The sequence below is a fragment of the Scyliorhinus canicula genome, chromosome 3 (assembly GCF_902713615.1).
Source record: "Scyliorhinus canicula chromosome 3, sScyCan1.1, whole genome shotgun sequence".
Classification (NCBI taxonomy): domain Eukaryota; kingdom Metazoa; phylum Chordata; class Chondrichthyes; order Carcharhiniformes; family Scyliorhinidae; genus Scyliorhinus; species Scyliorhinus canicula.
The window spans coordinates 213,199,710-213,220,577 of record NC_052148.1 but is presented as its reverse complement, the minus strand read 5'-3'; the positions used below and the strand labels follow the sequence as shown (position 1 = coordinate 213,220,577).

General features: G+C 45.4%; 1 protein-coding gene across 3 annotated transcripts in view; it reads right to left on the bottom strand.

Annotated features, from left to right (window-relative positions):
- Nucleotides 1–20,868, bottom strand: part of LOC119963276 (signaling mucin HKR1-like) — a 48,835-nt gene that overhangs the window by 23,907 nt on the left and 4,060 nt on the right. For 2 of the 3 annotated variants that reach the window (XM_038792131.1, XM_038792132.1), the window contains exons 2-7: nucleotides 19,685–19,771; nucleotides 19,167–19,400; nucleotides 10,677–10,699; nucleotides 9,965–10,119; nucleotides 4,634–4,737; nucleotides 4,416–4,499 (exon numbers count right to left, since the gene is read on the bottom strand). In XM_038792131.1, coding sequence (XP_038648059.1) covers nucleotides 4,416–4,499; nucleotides 4,634–4,737; nucleotides 9,965–10,119; nucleotides 10,677–10,699; nucleotides 19,167–19,400; nucleotides 19,685–19,771 — 687 coding nt within the window. The remainder of the gene's footprint in view (nucleotides 1–4,415; nucleotides 4,500–4,633; nucleotides 4,738–9,964; nucleotides 10,120–10,676; nucleotides 10,700–19,166; nucleotides 19,401–19,684; nucleotides 19,772–20,868) is intronic. The other variant, XM_038792133.1, reaches the window with a different exon arrangement.

Genomic DNA, 20,868 nt, shown 5'->3' with positions numbered 1-20,868 from the left:
CTTTCTTTTCTTATTGGATTTAGTAGTAACTAAGATTGGATCAGATGCATCGGAGGATACTGAGGAACATAAGGGTGGAAAGTGCAGAATCACTGGCCATAATCTACCAATCCCCCTTAAATATAGGAGTGGTGCCAGTGGACTGGCAAATTGCAAACTGTTACACACTTATTCAAAAGAAAAATGTGAAGATAAACCTAGCAGGCCAGTCAGTTTAACCTTGGAGAGCTTCGAGAAACAGTAATCCAGGACAAAATTAACCTCCATTTGAAGCAATGTGGATTAATTAAAGAATACTGGAACTGATTTGTTAAAGGAAAGTTATGTTTAACTGACTTAATTAAGTTTTTGATGAGGTAACAGCAAGGGTTGATGGGGCCAATGTAGTTGATGTAGTGTGCACAGACTTCACAAAGGCATTTGTTAAAAGTGCCATACACAGGCTTATCAGCCCACAGAATAAAAGAGTCAGTGGCAACATGGATGTCAAGTTGGCTGCGTGACAGGAAACACATAATAGGAAATCATTGTTTTTCAGACTGGAGGAAGGTACATAGTGATGCTTCTCAGGGGCCGGTAACTTGGACCAGTGCTTCTCCTGATCAATATCAATGACTGTAGGGCACAATTTCAAACTTTTCAGATGACACAAAACTTGTAAGTTTTGTGAACTGTGAGGAGGATAGAGATACAAGACATAGAATGGTGGAATGGGTGGGCATGTGGCAAATTATATTTAATGCAGAGAAGTATGAAGTGATATACAAGATGTACAGATCCTAGGCTGTGTAATGATATAATAATCTTTATGATTGTCACAAGCAGCTTACAGTAACACTGCAATGAAATTCCTGTGAAAATCACCTAGTCGCCACACTAAGGTGCCTGTTCGGGTACACTGAGGGAGAATTCAGAATGTCCAATTCACCTAACAAGCATGTCTTTCGGGACTTGTGGGAGGAAACTGGAGAAGCCAGAGGAAGCCCATGCAGATACGGGGAGAACGTGCAGACTCCGCACGGACAGTGACTCAAGCCGGGAATCGGAGCTGGGACCCTGGCGCTGTGAAGCAAAGAGTAACCACTGATAATTAGAGGCATACAGAACAAGGAAGGTCTGGCAAAACTTTATAAAACACGGGTTTGGCCTTAAATGGAGCATGGTATTCTGGACACCACAATTTAGAGAGGATGCAGAAAAGATTAATTAGCTAACATGGACACAATGGGCCAAATGGCCTCCTTCTTTGCAGTAATGATTCTCTGATCTGTGATATTACTGTGAATGATTTGTTCACCAGTATCCTTAGATTTATTTCCTCTTTTATCGCTGTCAATTTCTTATTTTCCACGGTAGAGGTGATGTTTCAAATTTCCCTACCATAATGTATAGTGTTAAAGAAGGTTTGTCACCTAACTGCTCAGTGTAAGTTTTTGAATGTTTTCCTGTATTTTATTTCATTCTTTCCAGGTATTAGTTGTAGCCCCCAATTTAGTTTTACCTACAAATTATGATACTGAATTATTTCTTCAAAGTTCAAATCATTAAATGTAAACAATGAATAATAATGGTCCCAGCACCAACCTTGATATTCCTGCAAGGTGAATAACTACCATTCATCCTTATGTTTGGCTTATTATTTTTTAGTCAATATGCTTTTCAGGTTTATTTCCCCATAATCCATATTCTCTAACCTTTGTCACGAGGATACCATCTGGTAGTTGATTGAACATCTTTTCTAAGTCTAAGTATATTGGATATAATATGCTGTCTACTGCAATACTTAATCGACTCTTTCTGTTAATCCTTAGAAGTGTTCTCTTACTTTATAGAATTTACAGTGCAGAAGGAGGCCATTCGGCCCATCGAGTCTGCACCGGCTCTTGGAAAGAGCACCCTACCCAAGGTCAACGCCTCCACCCTATCCCATAACCCAGTAACCCCACCCAACACTAAGGGCAATTTTGGACACGAAGGGCAATTTATCATGGCCAATCCATCTAACCTGCACATCTTTGGACTGTGGGAGGAAACCGGAGCACCCGGAGGAAACCCACGCACACATGGGGAGGATGTGCAGACTCCGCACAGACAGTGACCCAAGCCGGAATTGAACCTGGGACCCTGGAGCTGTGAAGCAATTGTGCTATCCACAATGCTACCGTGCTGCCCTACAATGCTACCGTGCTGCCCTACAATGCTACTGTGCTGCCCTACAATACTACCGTGCTGCCCTACAATGCTACCATGCTGCCCTAATTAAGCATGACTTAACTGATCGCAATCCGTGCTGAATTTTAGAAGACAAACTTTCTGGGTACAATTAAATGGAAATGAGACAGAGAGTTCCACCGAGGCTGCACCTAGTCCCATTTTCTGCACTAACAAGCTCTGCTTGCCAGTGCAGGAAAAGATCAGGGTGCCAGCCATTTTTTAAATGATCACTAGACCCCCACCATGGCCTCCGACCCCTTCCAAATGCACCAACTTACCAATGAGGGTTCCGATCCCCGGTGTGGGTAAGATGCCATCCGGGCACCTTGGCACCGCCAGCCTGGCTAGCAGGGGCAGAGCCACCAGGGAACTCTGGCACTGCCAGGCTGCTTGGGTGGCACTGCCAGGGTGTCAGGCTGGTGGTGCCATGGTGCCCAGGTGGCATTGAGAATGCCAGGGTACTACACCGTCCAGCGACCAATCACCCAGGGGCCCCCGAATGCCTGGGAGATCCCACCAAATGCCGGTACACCCGGTCCATGCTGGTAGAGTCCAGTGCTAAATGGCGCTTGCTCGGGATCTCAGAGACACGGGCATTAGATCCCATGCATTGTGTAACTCCAGCACGAACATATTCAAGTGAGCCTAACTTCGCACTTGAATATACAAATCTCATTAGATCTCGCGAGGCATAACAGGCTGTTAAATCTCTCGAGAGGCCTCTCAGGAGAAAAGCCTTGTTGCATCCGAGTCGGGCGAGACGAGGCCAGTTAATTGCGGCCAGTGGGCGCCAATCTCCAGCCTCATTGGACTCTCGCTGGGAAAGGCCTACAGCGAACCTCCCGACTGGCTCCGCGTCTCCCGGGATTCTCCGAAGCCCCGCGCGACATCGCAGTCGGAACCCCGCCCCAAATGGGCAGGACCAAATGACACTTGCGGAAGTAGGTCGTAAACCTACTTACCATTTACCTTCGCAGGATCCACTGGTCTTCCTCGATTATTCGGCCTTCCCAGGGAGGCTGCAGCCGGATGCCAATCAGTGCTGCTCCAAACAAACGTGGGCCACGCGGAACAGAACCCAGTGGGTGGTCTCCCAGGCCGCCGGACTCCCCAGGACGGTCACAGAAAGTGCAGGGTGGCTCTCTGGCCCTCCCCCTTGACAGTGCCAGCCTGCCAAGGTGCCCAGATGGCACTACCAAGCCAACAGGAGCACTGCCTGGGTGCCTGAGTGCCAGGATGGCACTGCCAAGGGCCCGGGGGGGGGGGTCATGCCCATAAAATGAGGGTGGGGAAGTGCAGGGTAGGGAAGTAGGGGCCTCTGGGAGGTTGGGAGGGTGATGGGTGGAGTTCCTAGAAGGAAGGGGGTGCTGAAAGGTGGCTTGTGGGGAGCCTGAAGAGGGGGGGATCCCCAGGGATCCCATAGCAGGGTGTCTTAACCTTGGGGGGGGGGTAGTGTCTATGTTTGGGGGGGGGGGGGTAATATTGCCCATATGAGAGGGGGGGGGTTGGGGGGACCCACAAGCTCACTTAGAGATTGGGGCACACTTTCAAAATGGCGGCTGATCTTGGAGTTCAGCCCCCCAGTGCTGAAAAAAAATTCTAAGTATCATTGAATAAGAGTGGGGAACTGGGAATCTCCCTGAAAAACCAGCCACAAGTTAACTTTGAAATTTTTTGGAAGAATCGGGCCCATAGTCTCTAGTTGCACCTGTCAGTTCTTTTAATTGGTGTAAATCCTGTTTGAATGTTTACTATGGACGAATTGGCTGTTACATTTTCTATCTTAAAACTGACGACAACAACAACTACTTGCTTTTAATTAATCCCATTCACACAGTAAAACCTCCAAAGCTCTTTAAGATGAATGTTATCAGGCAAATTTAAGGAGTGTTTTAAAGAGGTGAGAGGTGGTTTAGGGAAGAGATTCCCTGTGAAACATTTTGAAATAACATGGGCACATGAAAGTGTTACATTAATGTGTTACATTGTTTCTTTCTGTCAATTTCATAACCAACTTGAACTTCTACACTTGAGGCCTTCCAGCAGAAAATCAAAAAGGTAAAGTTTCTGTGTTGTAGGGGACAAGTGCTACGTAGATGAACAAGTGTTAGGTAATGACAGAGATGTCACTTCTGTAAAAATCTGAACTGTAGCAGCTTAATGTAACAAATCATCTAAAAATCCAAACTGTTCTAACTTACCTCCAGGCTCATGTCCTGATATTCGTCTTTTGCAGAAATACACCAAAGGTGATCACGATGGCCAAATTCAACAACATTTTCCGGCTGAAAGATGTTTGTTTAATTAAAAAAAAGTCTCAACATTTACTTTTAAAATTATTGCTCAACATTAGAAAAAAATAGCTAATTATTGCATGGAATCTTGGATGAGATTTTATGAAACTGCTGAACTAACTTACAGAAAACTTTGCTTCTATTAAATCCTTGGGCTGTTTCCACATTTTCAAGGTAGCTTTAAATCGGTAACTATCTGCGCATGGTTCACCTGCGGTATTGCCAGGAACTGTGGGAAAAAAAATAGAAAGTACAATCTATTATTCTTAGCATTCACTGACAGCTTACTTTCAGATAGATATGTATTGCCAGGACCTGTGTACCTGTTTTATTTCTAATCAATAATATTTTTAACTTCACTCCTGGACTTGCTGGTCATAAATCTTTGTGGCAATGTAACCCAAACATTCAATTTAAGGTAATGGAAACCAATGTTTTTTTGAAAAACAATTTTTAAGGCATTCATAATTTTATAATAATAACAGTAAACAGTACAAATACAAATATAAACATAGTGCAAAGTCCGCCTCCTTCCCTCACAAGTCCCGCCTCCTCTAAACAATAATCTAACTCCTCCCCCCCAACCTCTGCTGACAGTTGTTTTCTTTTTTTTTCTTTTTTTATAAATTTAGAGTACCCAATTATTTTTTCCAATTAAGGGGCAATTTAGCGTGGCCAATTCACCTAACCTGCACATCTTTGGGTTGTGGGGGCGAAACCCACGCAGACACGGGGAGAATGTGCAAACTCCACACGGACAGTGACCCAGGGCCGGCATTCGAACCCGGGTCCTCAGCGCCGGAGGCAGCAATGCTAACCACTGTGCCACCGTGCTGCCCTAACAGTTGTTTTCTTTAAAGATCTCTCTAAAGATCTCTCTCCCTAGCTCATCTTCCCATTTGCACTTTAGCTCCTCTGTCTGCGTTTCCTCCGACTCCATGAGTCCTTTATAAATATCCGAAACCTTCCCCTTTCCCACCTCCGTTCTGGAAACTACCCTGTCCTGTATCCTCCGTGGCGGTAGAAGCAGAAAGGTCGAAACCTGCCTTCGCAAAAAATCCCGTACCTGCAGATATCGGAATCCATTTCCTGCTGGCAGTTCAAACTTCTCCTCTAAATCCTTCAAACAGGGGAAGCTCCCATCTATAAATAGATCCCCCATCCTCTCAATCCCTGCTCTCTGCCTTCTCCAAAACTCCCCATCCAGCCTTCCCGGAACAAACCGATGGTTATAGAACATAGAACAGTACAGCACAGAACAGGCCCTTCGGCCCTCGATGTTGTGCTGAGCAATGATCACCCTACTTAAACCCACGTAACCCGTATACCCGTAACCCAACAATCCCCCCATTAACCTTACACTATGGGCAATTTAGCATGGCCAATCCACCTAACCCGCACATCTTTGGACTGTGGGACGAAACCGGAGCACCCGGAGGAAACCCACGCACACACGGGGAGGACGTGCAGACTCCACACAGACAGTGACCCAGCCGGGAATCGAACCTGGGACCCTGGAGCTGTGAAGCATTGATGCTAACCACCATGCTACCGTGAGGCCCCTCCGTTATTGCCAATTGGACCCCAGACCAATGCTCCCTCCACTCTCATATGCTTCCTCCACTGTCCCCAGACTCTCAAGGCCGCCACTACATCGGGCTTGTGGAGTATTGGGCCGGTGAGAACGGCAGAGGTGCCGTTACCAATGCCCCCAGACTTCTGCCCTTGCATGGTGCTGCCTCTACTCGCTCCCATATCGATCCCCCCCCCTCCCAACCCACTTCCTAATCATGGCTATATTTGCCACCCAGTAATAGTTGCTAAAGTTCGGCAGCGCCAACCCACCCACCCCCCGGCCATACTCCAACAACCCTAAAGAAAACCAATTTTAATAAGGACATTTCTTCAAGTATAAATTCAACCCTCATTCACTCCGAGCTTCCTTAATAGCTGGAGAGAACTTGAAGCACCCATCGAAAGCACCTGGCTCCAAGTGCCCATAGCTACTAAACCATGCAAACAGATTTAAGTGTGCTCAGCCTTCGCAGGCTTAGGTTTACCACAGAGACATCTGTTGTAACCTGCCCTGCTATCAGCCTCAACTACATGGCTTACACTAGCAATGAATCAAGTCCAGCATCTAAATCTCCCAAAGCCGTACAAACTTCCACAGGCCACAACTGCAAAATTCATTAGTCAGCCCAGATGCATCAAGTAAATCATTGATGCTTTGCGTACTGCAGTAAATACACATATCACTTTGTTGACCAGAAGCCGTATTTAGTTTTAAGCTTGACAAGGAAAAGAAAGAATCTGAATGACCAGGACATTTCAACTGGCAGGATTCTCCAAGATCCAGGGGATCACTCACTGATCACATCCATTCTGCCATAAACAAAAGAGCATGGGGATAATAAACCACGGAGATTTCTGCTCTTTTGACGTCCCGCTCAATGTCATGTAGGGTGATCACAAACTGATACTAACGTCTTGAAATAGCATTTGGGCAGCCCGGTGGTACAGTGGTTAGCACTGCTGCCTCATGGCACCGAGGTCCCAGGTTCGATCCTGGCTCTGGGTCACTGTCCGTGTGGAGTTTGCACATTCATCCCGTGTTTGCGTGGGTCTCGCCCCCACAACCTAAAGATGTGCAGGATAGGCGGATTGGCCACACTAAATTGCCCCTTAATTGGAAATAAAACAAATTGGGTACTCTAAATTATTTTTAACAACAGCTTCCATAACTTTAGGCAGCATCAATAGCAGGGAAATATGCTGGGATTTTGAAGAGAACTGATATCAGGAAAGGGGTAAGAGAGACTGAAGAGAAGTCAGAGGACAGTAATGTAAACTCCAAGAATGATAAAATAATATTTCATCAGCATTAGCTGGCATACTGGAGTTATGTGGATCATAATGACAAAACAGAATGGCACCACTGCATTTTTAGTTTTGATAGTCAAAACTAGTCCTCAGTTTTGTCATGGTCAAGTTATGAAAAATTGGTTTCAAGTTGTTCCAGTTATTCAACATATTAAACAGAAAAACAATTATCAAAGAACAAAACCACTGTCGATACATCATATATCTTATTTTTGGTGTACTTGGTTTATTATCCATTTTGTGTACTCAGTGCCAGCATCACCCACTCACAGGTCAGGAATAAAATGCAGAGTTGTCTCTTCTGTGTCCTATAAACATGCTTTACCTACAACCTGAGGAGGTGACAATTCATCCAGCTCTAATGTCAACCAAAACAAATGGCATGTTGGCATTTATAGCAAAAAGAATTGAGTTTAAAGGTAAGGAAGTGTTGTTGCAACTGTACACGACATTGGTAGCACCGCATCTGGAGTATTTGCAGTTTTGGTCCCTTTATATGTGGAAAGATGCATTGGTATTGGAGGCAGTTCAGATGAGGGGTTTGTTGTATGAGGAGAGATTGAACAGTTTAAACCAGGGGTGGGCAAACTTTTCCGTGCAAGGGCCACATTCAGAAATTCACAATTTTGAAGGGCCGCATAGTATATTAAGTAAAATAATTAATATTTAAAATAGCCAAAATAAAAGGTTTTTAAAGGGAAAAAAAAGCAATTAATTTTTATTAATTAATATTTTAAAGTAGAAACTTTACATGAAACACATTTATTTGAAAAACAAAGTAACTCAGTTTAAAGAAAAAAAGCAATTAATTTTTATTAATTAATATTTTAAAGTAGAAACTTCACATGAAACACATTTATTTGAAAAACAAAGGGGCAGCACGGTAGCATGGCGGTTAGCATAAATGCTTCACAGCTCCAGGGTCCCAGGTTCGGTTCCCGGCTGGGTCACTGTCTGTGCGGAGTCTGCACGTCCTCCCCGTGTGTGCGTGGGTTTCCTCCGGGTGCTCCGGTTTCCTCCCACAGTCCAAAGATGTGCAGGTTAGGTGGATTGGCCATGCTAAATTGCCCGTAGTGTCCTAAAAAGTAAGGTTAAGGCGGGGGGGGGGGGGGGGGGGGGTGTTGTTGGGTTACGGGTATAGGGTGGGTACGTGGGTTTGAGTAGGGTGATCATTGCTCGGCACAACATCGAGGGCCGAAGGGCCTGTTCTGTGCTGTACTGTTCTATGTTCTAAAGTAACTCAGTAAGTAACAGAACAATGTCAATGAGAATGATGCATCTGACTGCAGTCATTTACCAGTTTGTTAAAATCAGGTGTCAATGATCACCGTACTCAAGTCAACGTATCCACCCTATACCAGTAACCCAACAGCCCCCCCCATTAACCTTATTTTTAAATTTTTTTTTATTTTTTATGACTTGATCTTGGTGGGCCGCATAAAGACCTTTGGCGGGCCGCATGCGGCCCGCGGGCCGTAGTTTGCCCACCTCTGGTTTAGACCTATTCTAGAGTTTAGAAGAATGAGGGGCGATCAAATTGAGGCAGAGGTGGAGCTGATGCTTCCTCTTGTGGGGCATTCTAAAACAAGAAGTCCTAATCTTAGATTAAGAGGTAGCAAATTTAAACAGGTTTGATGAGAAACTACTTCTCCCAAAGGGTTGTGAATCTATGGAATTCGCTACCCCCGACTGTGGTGGATGCAGGGACAGTGAGTAAATTTAAGGAGGAGTTAGAAAGATTTTTAATTGGTAATGGGTTGAAGGGCAGGACAGTGGCATTGAGGCCATGATAGGATCAGCCGTGATCACATTGAAGGAGTTAGGCTCAGGAGGATAAATTGCCTACTCCTGCTCCTAGATCATGTGTTCTAGGGAGGAAATGCTCTGGCTGATTTTGCAATCCAGCTATTGGTCTGTAGCATTGTAGGTAGCAGATGAGGAACATATCAGTCATGATTGAATGCGGAGCAGACTTGATGGCCGATGGCCTAATTCTGCTCCTATATCTTTAATAATAATCTTTATTGTCACAAGTCAGCTTACATTAACACTGCAATGAAGTTACGGTGAAAAGTCTCTAGTCACCACATTCTGGCACCTATTCGGGTACACGGAGGAAGAATTTAGAATGTCCAATACACATAACAGCACGTCTTTGGGGGCTCGTGGGGAGAAACTGGAGCACCTGGAGGAAACCCACGCAGGCACGAGGAGAACGTGCAAACTCCGCACAGTGACCCAAGCCGGGAATCGAACCCGGGACGCTGGCACCGTGAAGCAACAATACTAACCACTGTGCTACCGTGCTGCCCGTATGAACTTATGAACCATCTGACAAATGATAACAAATTACTGCCCCTGGGCACTGATCTGAGAAAATGGCTCTACGTTCCCTCCACTTTGGACAGAGGTTTCCAATGCTCAATTCATAGGAGATGCTTGCAGACAGAGAAGACTTGCAACTTGTCACTCAGGGCTAGATTCAAATCCAGGACTCAGAGATCAAAGAACAGACTATAAATACTGAATCAAGTATGAGAGCGCAGTACATGTTTTGAAAACTGAAAGCTTACCTGTGGTGCTATCAGGTTTTGCTGTTTCCTTGGTCAGCTGGAGTGCAGAGACACTATCCATCACTGGTTTTATAAGGAACTGGTGTGGTTGCAGAGCAGTCAATTCATCATGCTTCTCTAAAGTAGGGAGGACGATAGCAAGGTTGCTCTTTACCCTTTGGGGAACAAAGTACATGTATGGCGAAAATAGGCAAGATATTGCAACATTAACTAAAAGCTAATGTGAAACTTAAATATGCCACTGTTCTAATAAAAATGATAAGCTAACTTTAAAAAGGTCAAGCTACAGAAACCACCCCATGATAGCACAGTCAGATTTCAAAGCTGGGAACACTACGTTCTCCTCCTAAATGTTCAAAATCTAGAATAATTCAGTTTTATTCCTGAACTTTGTGGCTTAAAGGCAATGGACTATTCTGAAAATGTAGCCCAAAGGATAATAAGGGATAGCGTAATAAAGTTTAAAACTCTGCAAGAGCTGCAACTACTAGCCTAAATTAGATTTTTTTAAAAATACATTTGTAATGGCAGCTTTAGTAAGGAGTGCACTAGAATCAAAGAAAGTAGCGTTTGCGGAGGGTTGTAGGACTGGAGGAGGTTACAGATACAAAAATAAAACCTTCCTAATGTTCAAAGAGTGCATTATCAAAAAGACAATTGATATGGAAAAGGATCTCCAAATCAAACATAATGGAATTTAAAAATAAGTTACCTTTCATTTAAATCACAAGCAACCTGTGAATTAAACAAACACTGCATTAGAAATAATGGTATAATAGATTTTATAATGTATACCCAATACCGTTATTATATACTCTGTAAACCTTCCATTACTTAGCTCTCTGACCGCAGAGATCAGTTTTGTAATCCTTCTCAAACCGGCTTCCAGGGCTGGCTTATTTCCCTGGTGCCTCCAAGACTAAAATAGTATTCAAGGTACAACCTGGATAGAGCACTGTACAACTGAGTATCACAGCCTCAGGCGTGAATTTTTTTGATCTCATTATCTGATTTGCTTTTTCACTTGGTGTTCTGCAGTTAGTGAACATCATCAGAGTTGAGTCTGCTGCCACTTTCAAATCTCTTTCAGCATCTCTCTCCTAGCTAGTTCAAACAGCTCAAATTGCTTTCTAACATGCAGGACATTGTACTCATATCATTTCACCTGCCCCAGTTCTGTCGACTTCCGAATACTGCGTTTCCTCTCTAATTCCAAGGTAATTTAGTCAAACACAATGACACCTCCTCCCCATTTTTAGTATCATCCACAAATGGGGACAAAAATCCTGAAACTGGCTAACTCAGAGACAATTAAGGCTTAAGCACCGATTCATCAGGCACTCCATTCAATATGTGTCTCCAAGCTGACAGCACTTTCTGTATAAACACTTCCCATAAACCTCATCCTGCCCTACAACACCTAAATAAATTCGCCTTTCCTCTGACTCTGGCCTCTTGTGTCTATCGCCCTCCATGAGTCGCACAATTTTCAACTGTGCCTGCAGAGAGCAGCACGGTGGCGCAGTGGGTAGCACGGTGGTGCAGTGGGTTAGCCCTGCAGCCTCACGGCGCCGAGGTCCCAGGTTCGATCCCAGCTCTGGGTCACTGTCCGTGTGGAGTTTGCACATTCTCCCCGTGTCTGTGTGGGTTTCACCTCCACAACCCAAAGATGTGCAGGGTAGGTGGATTGGACATGCTAAATTATCCCTTAACTGGAAAAAATTAATTGGGTACACTAAATTTATATTTTAAAAAACTGTGCCTGCAACGACCCAGGCCCCATTTTCTGGGATTACCTTTCTCTGAATCTCTGTGCCGCTCCAGCATCAGACAATACCTAGAAGATCCTCCTTAATGCCCACTTCTTTGGCCAAGTTTTTGTTTAACCCTCCAAATGTCTCTTCCTTTGGTTCAGCATCCATTTTATGTTTGTGGCTCTGCGGACAACTCTCTGCATCAAAAGATGCTCTTTGTGCACGTTTTTATTGTTGTCAAAACACACTCATATTTTAAAAGAAAAATTGGCACTGAATGGCGGTGCATGCAAAAAGAATCCAGCAATGGATTTGGGGCTTTCGTAAACTAATCTTGAATCAGCTTTCATCTTTTGCTTGGAACTATGACAGATTTATTAAGTAGATTGAGAAAGAGGGCTGCCCTCTTTTGGATTACATGGCCTTTCTTAATTCTCCTACCAAAATGCATCGTTTCACACATCCCTACTTAACGAATCATAGAATGGTTAACAGCAGAGGAGGAAGCCATTTGGAATGCCGAGCCTTGCTGATTCTCTGCAAGAGCAATTCAGCTTGTTCAACTCCATCTTTTTCTTGTACCCCTGCAATTTCTATCCTCTAAGGTGCTTTTTAAATTCTTTCTGGAAAGCTGGGATTGACTGCGCCTCCAGCAAACTCGCAGGCAGTGCATTCTAGATTGTAATCACTCGCTGCTTAAAAAGGTTTTCCACGTTTCCTTATGTTCCTTTTCAAATCTTTTTGATGTCCTCTGGTCCTTGAATCTTGCGCCATTGGGTACAGTTTCTCCCTCATAATTTTGAACACTTCTATCAAATCTCCTCCCAACCTTCTCTTTTTCTCCAATCTATTTGCTGAACTGAGGTCCCTCATTCCTAGGACCATTCTCATAAATCTTTTCTGCATCATCCCCGAGACCTTCTGTTAAGGTCAGGGGAGGAAAGATACACTGAAACCCCCAATGCCCTTTCCTTCTGTCCATAATTAGTGTGGTTTATTTTTGAAAAGGTTGGCGTGTGTGATTCTGAACCCCCGTTTGTGCAGACTCTTGTGGGCTAAAACAAAGAGGGTTACTTATTCACGCGCTCAGCTAAAAGATCAAAACACTGTCAGTCACATTCCACACACTCAAGAAAAACACAACTAAAGAAGATAGTGCACTATTAAGTATTGAGCCAAAAGAGTAATTAGCAGTTCAAATGACTTTGTGAGTCCAGTGAAGGTCAAATGGGATGATCAAATGGGCAGAAAAGCGGCAGATGGAATTTAATCCTGCAAAGTGTGAGGTGTTACCCTTTGGAAGGAGCAATTTGCCAAGGAAATAGTCAATGAATGACACCACACTGAGAAGTCCTGAGGAACAAAGAGATCTTGGCGTGTTTGTAAATAGATTTCCGAAGGCAGAAGGGCAGGTTAATCGGGTGGTGAAAAAGGCATATGATACACTTGCCTTTATCAATCGTGGCATAGATTACAAAAGCAAGGAAATCATGGTGGAGTTATATAGAACCCTGTTGAGGCCACAGCTGGAGTACTGTCTGGAGTTCTGGTTACCCCATTATAGGAAAAATGTGATTGCACTGGAGTGGGTGTAAATACGTTTCACCAGGATGTCGCCTGGGATAGAACATTTAAATTATGAAGATAGGTTGGATAGGCTTGGGTTGTTTTCGCTGGAGCAGAGAAGACTGAGGGGGTGACCTGATTGAGGTGTACAAGATTATGAGGGGCATGGACTGGGTGGATTAGGAGCAGCTGTTGCCCTTATTTGAAGGGTCGGTTACGAGGGGACACAAGTTCAAAGTGAGGGGCAGGAAGTTCAGGGGGGATTTGAGGAAAAACATTTTTACCCAGAGGGTGTTGACGGTCTGGAACGCACTGCCTGGGAGGGTAGTAAAGGCGGGTTGCCTCACAATCTTTAAAAAGTACCTGAATGAGCACTTGGGCACGTCTTCACTTTCGAGGCTGTGGGCCAGGCTTGGCAAATGGGATAGGATTGGCAGATCAGGTGCCTTTCATGTGGCTGTGCAGACACGATGGGCCGAAGGGCCTTTTCTGCACTGTAGTTTTCTGTGATTCTGTGAAGAAGGAAGCACTTTCCCACTCTGGAATTATGTTTTTCAGATCTCTGAGAGTAGCTTTCAGGGTTGCCACAGGAGTCCTTTGAAGAGGAGAATGTGAAGCAGGTCATGCAGGCATTCGTGGCTGAAGTATCAGGAGCTCCAACTTCTTTACAGGTGAACTCAGAACTTTGGAATCAGGCTGGGACTTCTCTTTAAAAAAAAAGACTTTCAAGCTTTGTGTTCTCAGGGGACAAATTTCAGCCCGCCATAGCTGTCAGCAAGAACAGCGACATGGGTGCAACATTAGCCGAGAATCGGGAAATGCGATTCTCACCGGCGTGTTCCTCAATTTTCCAGGCTCCTCACCAGTAAAATAACGAAAGTCTTGTCATAGAAGGCTGGGAAGATAATTTAAATACATTAATAGTGAGCCCTCCTTCCGGGACTTCCCTCCCCTCACTGAATATTCATCAGGCACCGGCATGACATCACATCACGATTTACAACAGCTGCATAAAAACGAGAACCTGCCGTACTCCCCTCCAAAAGGGAAACGGAGCTGAGTGCTCAGGTCGCCATCACCTTCCAGGGTGCCAAGTGCAGCGGGGGAACCAGAGAGGATGCAACTCGGGCTGCGGAACGGGGTTCAGTCTTGGCATCTCGGGGATTGGGGTCGGTTGCGAGCCTTAGCGGTCCCTCATGTCTGTGAGCATCGAGGTTCAAAGGGGTCCGGCAGCTGGTTTGAAGGCATCACATCACATGTCCTCCTGACTGGGTTTGTAGCGATATCATTGCTGAAGGATTTCCCTTCTCGAGTTGAGCCAGAAAGTGGGTAGGAGGAGGTGAATCCACAGGGTCAGCACAGGAGTCCCTGGGTGGGGTCCCGTGTTGATTCCAGACTGCATGAGCAGAATGGGGGACTCTGACAAGGGGTGATTTCCAGCCTCATGATGGTTACATGGAGGGAAGCCGAGAGTAGTCAGAATGAACCCCCAAACTCAGGCTGCACTTTAAAGTCCGAGTACATGAGCTGTCTGGAAGTTCGAGACCAGGCTGTCGGGGATTGTGTATGAGTGGTTGGCTGTTCAAGTTGGAAGGCTTGTTTAATCCGCAGCCCACAGAAGCTGGTGAAATAAGGGTGCCATTTAAAGGATGAAGTTAACTGTAAATTGCAGTCTTCCCATGCATCAGGTGTGCCTCGTCAGCCACAAAGCGAAGCTAGTTACCTAATCAGCTCCCTGACCTTGCCTTGTTGAGTCAATTGTGCCACTGATTAGCATCCAATTGTTAATAGCTTCAAAGTCGTGGGCTCGATTCCCGTACTGGCCAACGACACTAACCTGTCTTAAAACAAACATGGTGCCTGTTAATTTCACTTCCAATCACTTAGCAAAATCAGCTAGCTCAGTCAATAGAGCTTGAGATTGTTAATCTCTGGATCATGGGTTTGAGCCCCAGGTTGAGCTACATTGTCTGAAGACTGCATCCCAGCTACTTGCTGCAGTTTTGTTTACATGTTAGCCTCAAGCTCCTGATCTACAGACAGCATCCGATGTAGAGAGGGGCGAGGAAGCAAGTGGCTCTCCTTGTGATCCTGCTCCCGGGCCTGACTAAACTTGCCATCACGTATGGGAATCGAATCCACGACTTTGGAGTTATTAACATCTAGATGCTAATCAGTGACACAATTGCCAGGTGATGCAAGAGCTGATAGACACAGGCTGGGAGGTCACCCGTTGCCAGTAGCCCTGAAACTCTGAACCTCTATTACAGCAGCTCATTTCAGAGCTGCATGAGTGACTTGTGCAAAATCTCCCAGTGTGCTGCGCACAAGTGGATAAGGGACGTCACAGACGTGCGATATTGAGGGCCCACATGTACATCAACTTGGACCGGGACCAGATGAGCTAGGACACCTGGACCATGGGCTTCACCCACATAGCTGGTATGCCCTAGGTGCAGCATGTCTTCACTGCACCAACGTGGCTCTGCGTTCTCCATGGCGGCATAGGGCATCATTTGCAAAACACAAATTGAACCACTCTCTCAATGCCCAGATTGTCTGTGTCCAGTCGATGTGCATTATCCAGCGGCTTGCAGTAAAGACAGAGATGCTCCTCTTGGGGTCCCGGTGTGTTTCTCCACCTACTGATGAGGTGGACAGACTCTTTCATGTTTTCAGATGATGGCATACTCAATAGTAAAGAATGCTCACAGACATGGGAAGGCAAGCACTATTCTACTGTGGGTGGGGGTTTGGGTCCACGGCAGGAGGGGCACAGCTTTGCTGCGTCATCAGTGTGGGAGGTAGGCGAGACATGGAGGTGTGTTTTTGTGGGGGTTTCCCAGCACAGTGCCATGACATGACATTGTGGAGGATTGTGGGTAAACAAAGTGATTTTTAAAACAAGTGCGCTATTACAGAAGTGACTTATCTCTATTAGTGCCTAGGTTCACTCGTGCCAACTAGCAGCCTATCGTTTCTTACTCTTCCTCACCCTCCAGTTATGTCTCGGTGTATTCCCAGGATCCGCAGCTGGGGTGAGGTGGCCAGCTGACCTCCACACCCTGTTGCTTGAGATGGTGTGCGTACCTTTTTGGAGCCTGGATCTCAAAGGTTCCAGCCTACTTTGAAGCTGCACGAGTTTTGCAGTACAGCCCTCCTTGGTGTGCATGGCTGTAGGTGCATCACTCACAAGAAGGTGGGTATTAATAATAATTTATTGTCACAAGTAGGCTTACATTAACACTGCAATAAAGTCACTGTGAAAATCCTCTAGTCGCTACATTCCGACGCCTGTTCGGGTTCATCCAGGGAGAATTCAGACTGTCCAAATTACCTAACGTGCACATCTTTGGACTGTGGGAGGAAACTGGAGCACCCGGAGGAAACCCGTGCAGACATAGGGAGAACGTGCAGACTCCGCACAGACAGTGACCCAAGCCGGGAATCGAACCTGGGACCCTGGCGCTGTGAAACAACAGTGCTAACTACTGTGCTATCTGTTAGATTAGATGGGCTGAACACCGCCACTGGCTCCTGGATGTAAGGCCCTGGCTGCACTCCTGTTGATCCTCTTCTTTTAGGGTGTCCGGGGCCCTTGGGTTCCTCCATGGGATGGGACTGAGAGGCAGGTGGTGAGATCCAGAAGCCCTGTCTCTGGCGCTGACCCTCGTGGATTCCCACTAGTGCCTGCATCTTGCAGTTGATGCCTTCAGCCATGGACATCATAATCTAAATCATGGAGCAGACATGCCCTGTCATGCAGCGAACATACTGATCTAATGTCTTCACTGCAGGCACCACCCTTATAGTGTTCACCTTGTTGCGTCGGAATGACGGCACCATCTCTTTGTACAGAAGGTGGTGGGACTGCTCTAGTCGGTCTTGGCAGTCCAAGGAGAAATGCTGTCATCCCTTCCTGATGCTGGGAACACTGCCTTTGCAGCTCCATCAGCTCTGGGACAACTGGATCCAGGGTCATATCATCGGCCTGGGGCTCAGCAGAGTCCTGGGCTCTGCCACCCCTCCGAGCTGCCACACTAGCGCAGCGTGAAACACACGGAAAACATTAAAAAAAAAGAGGTTGAATATACAGTGACATTTGCTTGCCGACAGCACCAGCAGGATTCTCCCCCCTTTTCTCACCGGATTCAACACTGAAACAATATCGGAAAATTTTGCCCTTAAAGCGCAATGGTGGCTTTCTCTGCAGCTGTTGTATTGAAGGTGTTATTCTGCAGACTGCCCCAGGTGTCATCTGAGTTTTAGGATAACTGGATTCCAGGATCAAAGAACCAGCTTCAGTCACATGGTCAACAACCATGATATATGAGAAGGTAGTGGATGCTGTGAATAACTGCTTATCAAACAAAGCTGTGATCACAATATCATCCTCTGGGGAACACCAATGTAGATTTCCTTCCAGCTGAAAATGTTCACCCCTACTCTACTTTCTGCCTTTTAACGAATTTCATATCAACACTGTCACTACCCCTTTCATCCTATGTGTGTGTTGCTAACATTTCTATAATGTGATTCTGAACATCTTTTGAAAGTCCATATGGTACCAGATCTTCCCCTACCAATGTTGATCAAACCTGTATCAAGGTCTAAACTGGATGCACGGGGACCTGCAAATTTGTAATTTCCAGGCTATTCAGGATGGGAAGGAAATCTGGCCGGTCACAACTCGTCGCTTACGTAAAGTCATATTAGGAATGGCATTTGAATTGCAAATGCAATTTGCGCAATTTTCCATAACATTGGTATTTTCTTCAAAGCTGGTGGGTTCATGAATCTTGGTGACGCCTGCTGTGGAGTCTGGAACCTTCTTGCCAACTTCAAATGTCAAATTATATGCTGTATAATTGGTTAAATATGTTTTTAATGCACTGATTGATCTCAGGATGTCATAAAAAGGTTTAAATGACCAGCACTGTGTAAGTGCCCAGATGCATCAGAGTACTTTGTCCAATGGATAAACAAATATAATTCATTCCAAAGTTCTGTGACTCTGACTGAAATGGAGCAAGCGCACTCTGTGCTTGATTTTTACTTTGATTTAAAGCCCGGAACCTTTGAAAAACCTGAATAGATGCCACACCTATTTGACGAACTCCAGCTGGCGAGTCATTGAAAAAAAAGATAGCTGGTCGTCTGATCAAAAAACTTCAAAGACTCTGGCTTAAATTTTCTGGCTGGTCCCACTGGCAGGATCTTCTGGTCCCGCTGACGATGAACCCCCACTGCAGGTTCCCCAGTGGCTGGGGATGCCTACAATGGGAAATGATTGACAGCGGCAGGACCAGAAGATACCACTGTCAGCCAATGGAGGGCCATCCCCGCCACCATGAAACACACCACAGGAGGTGTGGATAATTTGGCCTTCTGATGTACTGAGATACCATAGAATTTACACTGCAGAAGGAGGCCATTCAGCCCATCGAATCTGAACCGCCCTCTGGAAAGAGCACCCTACTTAATCCCACGCCTCCACCATATCCCCATAACCCAGTAACCCCACCTAAACTTTTGGACATTAAGGGCAATTTAGCATGGCCAATCCACCTAACCTCCACATCTTTGGAATATGGGAGGAAACTGGAGCATCCAGAGGAAACCACGCAGACACGGGGAGAACGTACAAACTCCACACAGTCACCCAAGGTCAGAATTGAATGCACGTCCCTGGTGCTGTGAGCCAGCAGTGCTAACCACTGTGCCACCATGCTATATCAAGGATAGATACATATAACTTCACATGAAGGAACGGCTGCAAACTGGTTATGCTATTGGATGAGTAATTCAGTAAATAGTGATCCAGGGCCATGAGTTGCTAACCAACAATCCCATTAACACAGTGTGGTAGTAAGGCAACTTACCTTAAGAAAATTTACAGGATTACATTCATTCACCAATCCCTCACATTCTTTCAGGTACTCCTCGATCCTTTCCTTTTGTGTTCGTTTTCCTTCCAGTCGAATTTTGCGTTCGGCCTCCTTCCGTTGTTTCTGCTTTTCAATCTCGTCTAGTAACTGCTTTCTCTTCTGTTCCACTTTCTCCAAAATCGTATTGAATTTTGTTTCAACAACTTCTTTCTCGTAGTCTAAAATGTACTAGATAAACAGCATGAGTCAGCACATAAATGAGTATTCCACTGAGCCTATCACTGGATTATAACTTTATATAATATAGTAAAGGTTGTTGAAATGTTTTCCCAGCAATTATCCAACAATAAGTTCAAAAGAACAATTTAATCTCTCGCATGATGTTAGCATTTCACATTATGGATGAGGTGGGAACTGGGGTATGGGACAGTCTGCCTAGTAATGTCGCAGAACTTAATTTGGATCATGGAACTTTGAGAAAGAACGGTCACCAAACAACTAGCAAGTCTTACCTCATTATCTGATGGGGTTTCTTCAATTTCCACCTTTAGTCTGTTATTCAGCTGCCTCAGTTCTCTCAGGTTGTTGAAGTACAGAAGCTGTGAAAAATGCAGATGCACGTTTCCACTTTGCAGTACAAAATACAACTTTAATGATTTAGTTAAATTAGCTAGTCACAATCTGAAAACTTTGAAATACTACCCTTCCAATCACTAGCACACATTAATTAGCAAAGTGTAACGTATGTTTGTTACGCATGCCATTGGCTACTTAGAACATAGAACAGTACAGCACAGAACAGGCCCTTCGGCCCTCGATGTTGTGCCGAGCAATGATCACCCTACTTAAACCCACGTAACCCGTATACCCATAACCCAACAATCCCCCCATTAACCTTACACTACGGGCAATTTAGCATGGCCAATCCACCTAACCCGCACATCTTTGGACTGTGGGAGGAAACCGGAGCACCCAGAGGAAACCCACGCACACACAGGGAGGACGTGCAGACTCCACACAGACAGACTTGCTACGATCTTTCCTTTTAAGAAAGTTGTGCATTTATATAGCACTTTTTTACAACCAATAGACAGCTCAAATGTGCTTTACAGACAATTAAGTACTTGTGTTGTGCAGTCACTGTTGTGATATAGGAAACTTGGCAGCCAACTTACATGTGGCAAATCCGCACAAATTGCAATGTGATAATGGCCAGATGGGCGGCACAGTAGCACAGTGGTTAGCACCGTTAGTTCACAGCTCCAGGGGGCCGGATTCAATTCCCGGCTTGAGTCACTGTCTGTGCGGAGTCTGCACATTCTCCCCGTGTCTGCATGGGTTTCCTCCGGATGGCTCTCGTTTCCTCCAACAAGTCTCAAAGACTTGGGCATTCTGAATTCTCCCTTTGTCTACCCGACCAGGCGCCACAGCATGGCAACTAGGGATATTCACAGTAACTTCATTGCAGTGTTTTTAAAAAATAAATTTAGAGTACCCAATTATTTTTTTTTCCAATTAAAGAGCAAATTAGCATGGACAATCCACCAACCCTGCACATCTTTGGGTTGTGGGGGTGAAACCCATGCAGACATGGGCAGAATGTGCAAACCCCACATGGACAGTGACCCAGGGCTGGGATTCGAACCCAGGTCCTCGGTGCCATAGGCAGCAATGCTAACCACTACGCCCGTGCTGC